At 46.5% G+C, this 12,647-nt stretch overlaps 1 protein-coding gene across 1 annotated transcript in view; it reads left to right on the top strand.

Moving 5' to 3' along the window:
• The first annotated feature begins 600 nt into the window (after positions 1 to 600).
• The window catches only part of Zyg11a (zyg-11 family member A, cell cycle regulator), a 29,397-nt gene continuing 17,350 nt past the window's right edge, over positions 601 to 12,647 (top strand). The window contains exons 1-3 of the mRNA XM_052176963.1: positions 601 to 690; positions 7,045 to 7,210; positions 9,416 to 10,167. Coding sequence (XP_052032923.1) covers positions 601 to 690; positions 7,045 to 7,210; positions 9,416 to 10,167 — 1,008 coding nt within the window. The remainder of the gene's footprint in view (positions 691 to 7,044; positions 7,211 to 9,415; positions 10,168 to 12,647) is intronic.

The following is a 12,647-nucleotide window of genomic DNA, read 5'->3' as shown; positions in this document are numbered from 1 at the left end:
ATCTTAATTTGCTTATTTGTTTAAAGCACTTAAAAATCTGGCACGTGACAGAGCCCTTGCCTACAATGCGCTCTAGACTCCTACTCTATCTCATCCAAAAAAAAAAAAAAAAACCAAAAACCAAGCCTGGTCGTGGTGGCATCCTCCTTTAATATCAGCAAAGGCGGTGGATCTCTATTAAATTTTGAGTTCCAGGCCAGTCTGGTCTACAAGGTGAGTTCCAGGACAGCCAGGGCTACACAGAGAAACCCTGTCTCAAAAGAAAACAAAACACCGCCACCCATAAAAAAAAAGAAATAAAAAGAAAAAAAAACAAAATAAAAAATTGCAATAAAATAGGCTGTGCGTGCATTGCGAACGCTCGCAGCAGCGTGGGTCTGAGGGCGCTCGGCCTCCGACGGGTGGATAGGAGTTGGGTGGCTGGGGGCGGGGGGGGGGGGGAGCGGCGGGAAGAGGACCATTGGACGCGCGGCCGGGGGCGGGGTCGCGGCGCGGTGCGCGGCGTGGGGGCGGCCATTCAAACGCCGGGCGACCTTCCTGCCTCTCCTCCGGTGCTCGTGGCGCGGCGTCGGCGGCCGGGCTCGCACGAGCGGCGGCGTCATGGTCCACTTCTTGCACTCATTGCTGTGGCCGCGGTCCCTCGTCCTGCCCGACGCCCAGCAGGACGCGCAGGGCCACCGCTTGGTGCAGGTGAGTGTGGCCGCCGTCCGGGCTCCCGCGCGGGCGTCCGCGCGTCGTGCAGCGCGGCCCGAGGGCCGGTGCGGGGCGGCCTCCTCCGGGCGGGCGGCGAGTTGGACGTGACGGCTCCCTGGGGTTGGCCGGCCCGGGCTCCGTGGACGGCGCGGCCCGCCCTCGCGTGGCTCCTGTTCACTGCGCTGCTGAGGAAAGCGCTCGAGTTCGAGCCCCAGCCATGCTGAGCCCCCGCTGCGCGCAGGCGCCACCCCTCGGGCCATCCCCAGCTCCTCTCCTCAGACCTCCAGCCAGCCGGGTCTGGCTGCGCCTCCGTGCAGATGGCCTCACCTCTGCACGCACGAACCCGCCACTCTCCTCAGACCCCTCAGCCCTTCTGCGCCGTGCTCCCCAGTCCCTCTCAGACCCTTCAGCCCTTCTCCGCCAGCCACCCTTCTTCTGCCCCCAGCCGCCCCTGAGATCCCCACGCCGCGGCTCGCCTCCGTCGCCCATCCACCTGCCCCATTAACCGAGTGCGGAAGGGGGGGAAGCCCGGACATTGACTGGTCACACTGGAACTTAGTGATCTTGGATGCGCAGTGTCACCTGGTCACTTGGGGGAACGAAGTAGACAGTGGCGACGCCTCTTTTTTGTTTTTTGTTTTTTTTTTTGGATTTGGTTTGGTTTTTTCAAGACTGGGTTTCTCTGTGTAGCCCTGGCTATCCTGGAACTCACTCTGTAGACCAGGCTGGCCTTGAACTCAGAAATCCCGCCTGCCTCTGTTGCCTGAGAGCTGGGATTAAAAGTGTGCGCCACCACCGCCCAGCCTTAAATTATCTTTTTAGTATATATGGTCTGTAATTTTTCTGGTTATTATTTTTCAACATATCCACCTTTTTTAATAGTTGTAGGTAATATCTTTATAATTTCCCTTATTTTGCTTACCTGATGTGTAATTTGTTCTTCTTTTTAATTGTTTGTCCTCTTATATTCTAGCTCCCTATATAGCTGAGGATGACCTTGAATTTCTGATCATCCTGCCTCTATATCACAATGGTGGGATTATAGGTTTGGACTTGTACTCATTTTGTGGATTATTTGTAATGTGTATGCCTTGGACACATTTGTGAAGGTCAGATGACCATTTGGAGTCTGCAGATGACCATTTGGAGTCTGTTCTGTTCTGCCGTATGTATTGAACTTAGTGTTTCAGCTTGGAAGTGATCATCTCAGCAGCCCAAGAATGCAATTCTATTGTTATGATATAGATATAGATATGTATTATCTATCTATCTATCTATTACACTGAGATTTTAAGATAATAAAATCTCTCTTGGTTCACTCAAAATATTTTTAAATTTTTACTTATTTTTATTTTATATGCATTGATGTTTTGCCTGCATGTATGCGTGCATGGGGTTATCTGATTCCTGGAACTAGAGTTGCAGACAGTTGTGATCTGTCTTATGGGTGCTGGGAATTAAATCTAGGTCTTCTGGAAGAGAAGCCAGTGTTCTTAACTGTTAAGCTGTCTCTCCAGCCCAATGGTTTGCTCAGATTTAAAAAGCATATTGTAGTGGCTGGAGAGATGGTGCAAGGGTTAAGAGTAGTTTTTGTTTTTGAAGACTCAGATTCAGTGCCCAGCACCCACATGTGTCAGCATTGACTCTAGTTCTAAGGGGTCCAGTGCTTGCTTAATAGCCCCATCTGTACCGCATATACAGGTGGCACATACATATACATACATGCAGGCAAAACACTCATACATATAACAGTACTTTTAAAAGAAGCATATATATTCCACGATTGGTTACAGAGGTCTACAGATGTTAAACTGGTACTAGTCTTGGGCTTGGGAAGTGGCCCAGAGGGTAAGTGCACACTGTTCTTGCACATGTCTTGAGTTTGGTTCCTAACCATCTATGTTGAGTGACCACTCATAACTGCCTGTAACTTCAGCTCCAGGAGGTTCTGACCTCTGAATACCTGCATTTGTGTGCATGTAGCCTCATACAGACACACACTCATACACTAATCTTTTAAGTTAGTATTTATTAGGTTGTGCACATGTATAATTCCAGCAGAATCAGGAGAATCATTGCAAGTTCGAACCAGACAGAAGACACCTTGCCTTCTGTCTCCGTTTCTCAGGTCTAATTATAGGCTTAAACCACCCGCCATGGCTTTCCCTTTGCCCCATCCATCAATCCGTCATTTCTCCTCTCTCTTGTCCTCTCCTGTCCTCTCCTGTCCTCTCCTCCCCTCCCCTTCCTCTCCCCTCTCCTCCCCTCTCTCCCCTCCCCTCCTCTCCCCTCTTGCTGGCCCTTCCACTTTATTTGTTGAAACAGTCCACATTGGAGCCAAATAAATAAACAAATTAATAGTGAAAAGTTAAAAAAAAATACTTACTGAGTATGACTATATTGGGAAGAGTGGCAAAAAGACCCAGTGGTACTCCTGAGTGCACATCCCAAGTTAACTTCGGAGTCGCCCTGTGAATTTTAGGTATAAGTAGAGGGCCAGGAGTGACACATCACAGGAAGAGGCGGGGTGTGGTTCTGCCTGTCACCGACCTGTCGTCTTGGTTCTAGACTGTCCAGATATTGCAGTGGTCGTTAACAGAAGACAGGGTTCCCCCTGGATGGCCCCAGGCTTCAACCTTTTTCTTGCTTGAGCGTGATGCTGGAGGAAACTTCTTGCTATATATCTTTTCAATAGTCCACTGGCCAAAGCAAGGGACAGACTTTTTTTTTCAAGACAGGGTTTCTCTGTGTAGCCCTGGCTGTCCTGGAACTCACTCCTTAGACCAGGCTGGCCTTGAACTCAGAAATCCGCCTCTGCCTCCCAAGTGCTGGGATTACAGGCGTGTGCCACCACCTCTGCCTAGTCCTTCTAATTCTTTTATCAAGTTGATAATGACCAAAAAATCACTTCCTATTTCTTAGATTAAATTTATGTCCCTGGAAAATGAATAGGTATTATTTGCTGAATATTAATACTGGTTTTGTTTCCCTTCACTCCCTCTTCCTATTTTATTTTGATTTCTTTTGCTTTTAGTTTTTCTAGATAGGGTTTCTCTGTGTAGCCTTGGCTGCCCTGGAACTTGTTGTGTAGACCAGCTTTCTTTAAAATGTATTTTATGCTGGGTGGTGGTGACGCATGCCTTTAATCCCAGCATTTGGGAGGCAGAAGCAGGCAGATTTCTGCCTGGTCTACAGAGTGAGTTCCATGACAGCCAGGGCTACACAGAGAAACCCTGTCTCAAAAAACATTCACACTCTCTCTCTCTCTCTCTCTCTCTCTCTCTCTCTCTCTCTCTCTCTCTCTCTCTCTCTCACACACACACACACACACACACACACACACACACACACACACACACACAAAGGCGTGCACCACCACCACTGCCCAGTGACTTTTTTCTTTAGAATGTACTCATTCCTGCTGTGCAGGTCGCTCACATCTCTAAACCCACATCTTGTTTCTGGTAGACTAGCTAGGCACTCCCAGGATCTGCTTGTCTTTGTCCTCAGGCTATAAAGCTTTTGCCTTTATCTGGGTACCTGGGATCTACTCTCACCTTTCGGTGTGGCTTGCTGACCTATCACTACAGCCTTGGGAGGATCCTTGTAAATTGCAGGAACTTCCAAAGATTTGTCAGTTGTATATTGCAGAGCCTTGCAAGCCAGTGGGGACTGTTGTAATTCAGAGGAGATTGCAGCACCCCAGTCATTAAAGCTGGAGCTGAATTCCTGATCTTCCTGCCCTGGGGTGCTGGGGTTAAAGGTGTGTGCCATCTTGCCTGGTCAAGAAAAGTTTTTTTGTTTTTGTTTTGTTTTTTTTTTCTGGAGGCAAAGATAGGATTGCCAGAGTAAGGGTTTTTGTTTGTTTGTTTGTTTGTTTGTTTGTTTTGTTTGTTTGTTTTTGAGACAGGGTTTCTCTTTGTAGCCCTGGCTGTCCTGGAACTCACTCTGTAGACCAGGTCAGCCTTGAACTCACAGAGATCTGCTTCTGAGTGCTGAGATTTCATTGTCCAGCGAGTAAGTTTTGTATGAGCAGGTTAGTGGGGTTTGGAGGTGTGTGTAGTAGGACTTTTTGCTTTTTCTACAGGCCAGCCCTGAGCTGCTGCAGGGAAGCACTTCCACCTCAGCTTCTCAGGCATCTTAGACTGTGAGATGAGTCCCTAAAGGGGCTTCGTATTTGTATTTTTTTCTTTTAACTTAACTTAATTCATATATATGTTTTGCATATATGTATGCTAAGTGACCTGTGTATGTGTCTAGTGTCAAAGGGTGGAAAGGGTGCAGAATGCTCTGGAACTGGAATTAAGAGAGCTGCAAGCTGCTATGCTGGTGCTGCGAATCTGAACTTGCTTCCTGTGAAAGAGCAGCTCTTAACGGTCAAGCACCTGCCTTGTGAACACTGAAATTACAGTCAGTTTTTACTTCTAATATACAACAAACACAAAAGAGAGAACTGTTGAGTATCGAACCTAGAAAAAGTCCATTTTAAAAAACTTATTTTTATTTTCTGTCTTTGAGTGTTTTGCCTGCATGTATGTATATGTGTCATGCCCGAAGTGCCCACGAAGGTCAGAGAAGGTTGCATCCCTGGAACTGTTATAAACCTCTGGGAGCTGCTCTGTGGGTGCTGGAATCAAACCCTCTGCAGAGCAGCTCTCCTACCTGTCAGGCTCCATTTCCAGCCCAGTAGTCCAGGTTCTCATAAATAAAAGGGTTGACCTAAGGTCAAAGGTTGGAGAGCTGAAGCTGGAAGGCTTGAAAGCAGTGCACGGTGGCCTGGGGATGTAGGAAAGGAGCTGTGGCTCCTGCTTGTCATCCCAGCTTTGGGAAGTGCATGTAGGAGAGTTACAAGTTCAAGGTCATCTTTGGTTGCATAATGAACCTCAGGCCAGTCTAGTGTAGAGACATTGCCTAGAACCACAAAAGCTCAGAAAATATGTAGAAGTGGATTGTTTCCAACATGTGGAATGCTGAGGTAGTGAGTGGGACTTCAAGTTGGAGGTCAGACGGGGCTACTAGAGAGACCCTATTCATAAGTCAGTAAATAAATAAATAAGTTATCTGGCTTTGACTAGGTCTTCTGCCTCAACATGCTGCTGCCCTTTCCTCCCAAATGCTGGGTTCACAGGCATCACTACTGTGCCAACCAATTAAAATAGCATCCCTACTGCCTTGTTCATCCAGGGAACTGAACACAGGTTGTAAGGCCTGAGAAAAAGCAACTGAGCCGTATTGCTAGCTCCCAAAGTGTTTGTATCTGTACTCAAGTTAGTCAGGAGGCTGAGGTAGGTGGATTGTGCCTGAGCTCAGGTTTTCAGGTCATCTCTTAACTTAGACCTCATTTTAAAACTCTAAATAATATATAAATAAATGAATATGCCTGGCATAGTGGCTCAAGTTTGTAATCCCAGTACTTAGACAGATGAGACAGGAGATTGACTGAGAGTCTGCACCTGGCCTAAGCTACACTGGGATTGGGCTGTGTGTCTAGGACCTTGTGGTACGTGGAGTTACCTATGTGGGAGAAGCATGTGTGAAGGTGGGGGTGCAGAGGTCAGAGGACACTGTGGGGGAGGCCCTGGAGGGGTCCTCCTCCTCAGCCTCAGATCGTCAGGCTTGGTGGCAGGTACAAGCATTGTAAATTCTAAAACTGCAAACTTTACAATCTGCCTTAGCAATAGCTCACAGGTTCTGGTAAGCTGTGCATTTGATTTAGAAAATAATAGAATTAAAATATTATTAATATTTTTATTATTATTAAGACAAGCTCTTGCTATGTATACCTGCTTGGCCTGGAACTTACTATGAAGACCAGGTTGGTCTTTTTTTGTTTGTTTGGTTTCTTTGGGTTTTTGGTTTTTGGGTGTTTTTTGTTGTTGTTGTTGTTGTTGTTGTTGTTGTTTTTCCGAGACAGGGTTTCTCTGTGTAGCCCTGGCTGACCTGGAACTCACTCTGTAGACCAGGGTGGCCTCGAACTCAGAAATCCACCTGCCTCTGCCTCCCAAGTGCTGGGATTAAAGGCGTGCACCACCACCAGGCTTAGGTTGGTCTTAAACTCAGAGATCCACCTGCCCTGCCTTCCAAGAGCTAGCTAGGATTAAAGCTGTGCACTGTCATGTCTGGTTGATTGTGTTGTTGTTCTTTGATTTAGTATGTGCTGTATGGTGCATATGGGGGGCAAAGGACGCTTATGGAAATTGGTTCTTCTCAAAGATAAACTCAGACCGTCAGGCTTGGCAGTAAAGCAAGCACCTACCTGCTGAGTTGTCTGCTGATGATGGTCACGTTTCTGTTGCATTTTTGCAGGTGATTTCTAACAGTTTTTTTCTTTTTCTTTTTTTGATGACTTAGGAGGAGGCATCACCCTACTCTTTGGTCAACATCTGTCTGGATATCTTAATCGCAGAATTGGATAAATGGTGTTCTAAAAGACCTGATGGAACATTGTGTCTTCCAGAGCATTGGTATTTCCCTCATGAAATAGCTGATAAATTCCTTGAGAGGATGGCTTGGCAAGGTACTAAATGTTCTCTAAAGTATAGTCTTTTTTTTGTTTGTTTGTTTTCTTTTTTTGTTTTGTTTTTTGTTTTTTGGATTTGGTTTTTTCGAGACAGGGTTTCTCTGTATAGCCCTGGCTGTCCTGGAACTCACTTTGTAGACCAGGCTGGCCTTGAACTCAGAAATCCACCTGCCTCTGCCTCCCAAGTGCTAGGATTACAGGCGTGTGCCACCTCCCTGCTAGTCTTTTTTTCTTTTAAAGATTTATTTATTATTATATGTAAGTACACTGTAGCTGTCTTTAGACACACCAGAAGAGGTCGTTGGATATCATTACAGATGGCTGTGAGCCACCATGTTGCTGGGATTTGAACTCAGGACCTTCGGAAGAACAGTCAGTGCTCTTAACCACTGAGCCATCTTGCCAGTCCTAAAGAGTAGTAGTGCTTTACCCCCTTTACCCCACCCCCCACTGGGCATCAATGAAGGGCAATTTACAGGAGCATGGGTATACCTTACCAGGTGTACTATTTAAGACAGCACCCCAATACCCGCCACCTCTCCCCCATGCGCTGCTCATTACATATATAGCCTCATGGAGAATGGGCTCTTGCGATTCCCTTCCTCCTCTGACAGAATGTTGAGAGTCTCCGTCTTGGGTAGCTCTTGTGCTGAATTGGCCACCGAGTAAAGAATACAGTGGCTGTGTTATAGAGGGAAAATGGTCCTCAGCACGTCACTCCGTCCTCTGGCTCTTGACATTCTTTCCCTCCCTCTCTCCTCATTCTATGAGCTTTGGAATGGGCAACAGAGAATGCCCACTTAGGGCTCAGTGTATGGCTGCCTGTGTGCATGCCTGCGGAGGACATCAGATCATCTGTTCTATTGTTTCCTTCCTTAGCTCCTTGAGACACAGTCTCTTACTAAGCCTGAAACTATGCTGATAGCTAGGCAAAGGCCTGGCAACCCCATCCCTACAATCATGCAGCACTGGGCTCTAAGATACTCTGGGGGGAAATAAAACAAAACAGAGAAGAGACCAACAAGAAACCGTCCCCATCTCTTCTCTGGCTTTTAACATTTTGTTGTATTCTCATTCTTTATTCTCTGTGAGTGTGAGCCTTTAAAGTTTGTTTAGGGCTGAAGATAGAGCTCAGCGGTGGAACTTGTCTAGTCAGTTGCAGGACACACAGAAAGCCCGGACTTGATGCACGAGCCTGTAAGTCTAGCGCATAAAAACTGGAGGTAGGAGAATGAGAGTGATGGCCATCCTCAGCTTCATAAGGAGCCTGAGGCCAGCCTGGTTCTAGGATAATCTGTCTGGGGAAAGCAAAACAAAGAAGAGACCAACGAGAAGGCTCAGTGGGTCAGGGCAGTGACTGCTGGGCCCGATGGCCCAGCTTCTATCCCTGGGACCTCCCTGGTAGAGGGAGAGAACTGAATTCCAAGTTGTCTTCTGCTCCATACATGCACCATGGTGTCTGTATGCCACCTCTCAGTCAAATACATACCTATTTAAAAATCAAAACAGCAGCAAGAAACAGTGAGAGGGAGTTAAAGGTTCTGTTTGATTCGTTTTTTTACAGTAAAGATTTTGGGTTTTTTTACATTCATTTTATGTGTATGTTTGTGTGAGTGTGTGTGTGTGTGTGTGTCTGTGTCAGTGTCTGTGTCTGTACACAACAGGAATGGAAGTCAGAGGGCAGTTTGCAAGGGTTCATTTTCTCTACCATGTGGGTGCCAGTGATCAAACTAAGGTTGTCAGACTGCAGCAAGCTTTTTCATCTACTGGACCATTTCACACTGGCCCTTTTAAATGTTTATCTTATTTGAGATAGGGTCTTTCCATGTAAACTTGTTGCCCTGGAACTTGCTATGTGGTTCAGACTAGCCTCAAAAATTACAGAGATCCTTGTGACTCGAGGCATGTACCACTACACAAACTTATTTTCCTTTTTTTTTTTCAAGATAAGAACAAACTTACTCTCTTTGAAAAGAAGACTCTGTTTCCTCATCTAACAGTACTAAAATAGTTCCCCTGTAGAGTTGGTGCAGAAAATAAATAAGCTAAGCTAGTGGAGGGTTTAGGACAGCATCTGCACAGTCAGCAGGAACCGTGGTCAGAATATGCTGGAAGCATCTGTCCTCCTCATTCACTGCTGTGCCACATTCAGGAAAAGCATGAATCTGGTTGTCGTTGAAAGTGCTTCTGCTTCTCTTCCAGGCAGGCTGACTGACAGGACAGCAAGCATTTTCCAAGGCCAGCAGATGAACCTGAAGCTGATAAGTATTCAGAGAGTTAAACTCTCCGCAGCAGCCTTCACGAAAGCCTTCTGCCATCACAAACTCATTGAAGTGGATGCCACCTCGGTGGACTCCGACCTCCTAGCCTCAGACATCATCCATGCTCTCCAGAGCAGTGCCTGGATCCAGAAAAACCTTCAGTGTCTTATGTTAGACTCAGTTAGCGTCCCTCCGAACTCTAGACTACTGGCCTTAAGTCAGTTCACTGGCCTTCACACTTTAAGCGTCGCCAATGTGTCCTTTTACAATGAAGACCTAGCTAGCGTCTCTCAGTTACCGAAACTGGAAAGCTTGGATATCTCCAATACTCTGGTCACCAACATCTCTGCACTCCTCTGCTGTAAGAACCGGCTCAGATCTCTCACGATGCACTATCTGAAGTGCCTGGCCATGAACAACCCACAGATTCTCACAGTTATCAGACAACTGAAATGCCTCCTTCACCTTGATATTTCTGATCATAGGCAGCTCAGATCAGACCTGGCTTTTTATCTGTTACAGCAGAAGGACATCCTACCCAACCTCATATCCCTGGATATTTCAGGGGCCACCGACATCACTGATCAAGCCGTGGAATCCTTTCTGCAGTCTCGACCTGCGATGCAATTTGTGGGACTCTTGTATACAGATGCTGGTTATTCTGATTTCTTTATGGCAAAGCAAGGTTTGAAGGTTTGTCCTAACATATATTTGCTTTATTTGTTCAGAACATTATAGGTTCTTATACATTAGACTCAATATTGGGGGAGGGGGTAGGAATATTTCTATAAAATGGGGGAGATGAGGGGTAGGCCCTCTCTGGGGAACCCCCAAACCTGCATGGTTTTATTAATTGCCCTTAAATCTTGTAGCAGCTTCCACCCCTCTGAGCTCTTTTTTATAGTGAACATAGTAGTGTTCCGTGGACTGCAGGAAGGGAGAATATGGTGCTTTGGACTTGTTCTTTTACTAACTGTGTGAGTGCTTCTAGTTTCTCCCTTGATAGAGGCGACTGTTTCATCAAGAACAGCTTGCTGCACAGCCAGTTGAGGCAGGGAGTGTTAGAGTTGGAGTAACCCAGGGAGAGTTTCAGTTTTTATGAGTATAATTATTACTACAGGTATAATCATTTACCTATTGCAATTTTCTCTTGGCTGATTCTTGAACGTAACTTCCAGGGCCTCCAGGATATCTTTTCCTAGAAGAGTGGTAGCAGGGTAGAAATGGAATTATAAATTCTAGGTAGTTCATATGAAAGACACATAATCAGGGTATTTTATTTACAAGCTGCAAGCTTAGGTTGGGCAGGTTTGTCCCTTGCCACTTGCTCCTACTCATGGTCCATCGCCTCTCAGGGCAGCTTCCTCCTCTTCCCTGGGCTTTCTCTTTCTCCTCTCTCATTACCTTCAACCCCCACCTCCAGAACTGAAAACCCGCCTACCTCTATTTACCATCCAATCATAGGCCTTTTTCATTTGTTTGTTTTGTTTTTGTCCCCCCCCCCCCCCTCCACCAGACAGGGTTTCTCTGTATAGCCCTGGCTGTCCTGGAACTCACTCTGTAGACCAGGCTGGCCTCGAACTCAGAAATCCACCTGCCTCTGCCTCCCAAGTACTGGGATTAAAGGTGTGTGCCACCGCCACCCTGCAGGTTTTAGCCTTTTACTGACCAGTTACCTTGGGGAGCAAAGTTCATACAACAAAAGCTGGTGTCCTGGGGGGGGGGGCAGTCAGCTCTTGGAGGCCATTATTTAGCATTTGAATGCATAGCACCAAATGCTAAATAATGTATCACTGTATCACTGTTGACCTCAGAAGGCCTCTCAGGCCTGTACACCCCTCAGGGTCCTCCCTTGGTCAGCCAGTGTGGTGGTGAGTGCCCTTGGGAACCGCCTTGAGTGCCAGTGATCTGAGCTCCTGGAAGCAAACTAGCTCACCAGGCCTTCAGGTTTTTGTCAATTGACAGAGTTCCCTTTTCAAAAGCACTTCCTTAGCTAAACACAAGCTAGAGTGTGTGAGGCTGAGGCAGGTGGATTTTAAGTTTGAAATCAGTTTGGGGTATGTCAACAAAAGCATTTTCTTGTCAGTGTAGTAGAGTCCTGAAGTAATAATGACAGCAGGAGAGGTGTTTTGTAAGATTCTTTTTCTCCTATCCCCTGGCTTTTGTTTTTTACCACCCAAGAATGTTGAAACTTTGATCACACCTAGTTTAAAAAAAAGAAAAATCCTTGGCTGGAGAGATGGCTCAGTGGTTAAGAGCACTGACTGGGGCTGGAAAGATGGATCAGTGGTTAAGAGCACTGACTGCTCTTCTGAAGGTCCTGAGTTCAAATCCCAGAAACCACATGGTGGCTCACAACCATCTGTAATGGGATCTGATGCCATCTTCTGGTATGTCTGAAGACAGCTGCAGAGTACTCACTTGTAGACATAAAAAACTAAATAAATAAAATCTTGAAAAACAAATTCTCCTTAGCTAGGCAGTAGTGGCACATGCCTTTAATCCCAGCACTTGGGAGGCAGAGGTAGGTGGATCTCTGAGTTTGAGGCCAGCCTGGTCTACAAAAGGAGTTCCAGGATGCCAGGGCTGTATAGAGAAAACTGTCTCAAAAAACAAGACAAAACAATAGTTCCTTGCTGATTTTGTTTTGGAGAGAGGCTGTAGGAGAGGGTGTAGTAGAAGAAGTAGTGTGATTGAAAATCAGGAGAGCTCTGTTAGCTACAGTCTGCTTGAAATGGAGTATTGAAAACACATTGTGCCGGGCAGTGGTGGCACAAGCCTGTAATCCCAGCACTTGGGAGGCAGAGGCAGGTGAATTTCTGAGTTCGAGGCCAGTCTGGTCTACAGGGTGAGTTCCAGGACATCCAAGGCTACACAGAGAAACTCTGTCTTGAAAAACCAAAAGAAAAAAAAAAAAAAGAAAACACATTACCCTGTACTAACAAGCAAGGGTTGGGGCATGTGAGAGCAGGGTCGAACACTGAATGTGAGCACGGTCCTTCCCTGGTCCTTCTGTCCTTCCCTGGTCCTTCCCTATACCGTCTACTCATACCGGATGTTTTCTCCTATGCGACTATGCGAGTACTCAGCCTCCTGATAGGTCTCAGTCCTGACTGTTAATTGTCAGAACTTTGCACATTGCTGTGTGGCTCCTTTGTTTGTATCAGGCACCG

The sequence above is a fragment of the Apodemus sylvaticus genome, chromosome 3 (genome assembly GCF_947179515.1).
Source record: "Apodemus sylvaticus chromosome 3, mApoSyl1.1, whole genome shotgun sequence".
NCBI lineage: Eukaryota > Metazoa > Chordata > Mammalia > Rodentia > Muridae > Apodemus > Apodemus sylvaticus.
This window is presented reverse-complemented; position numbering and strand designations above follow the sequence as displayed.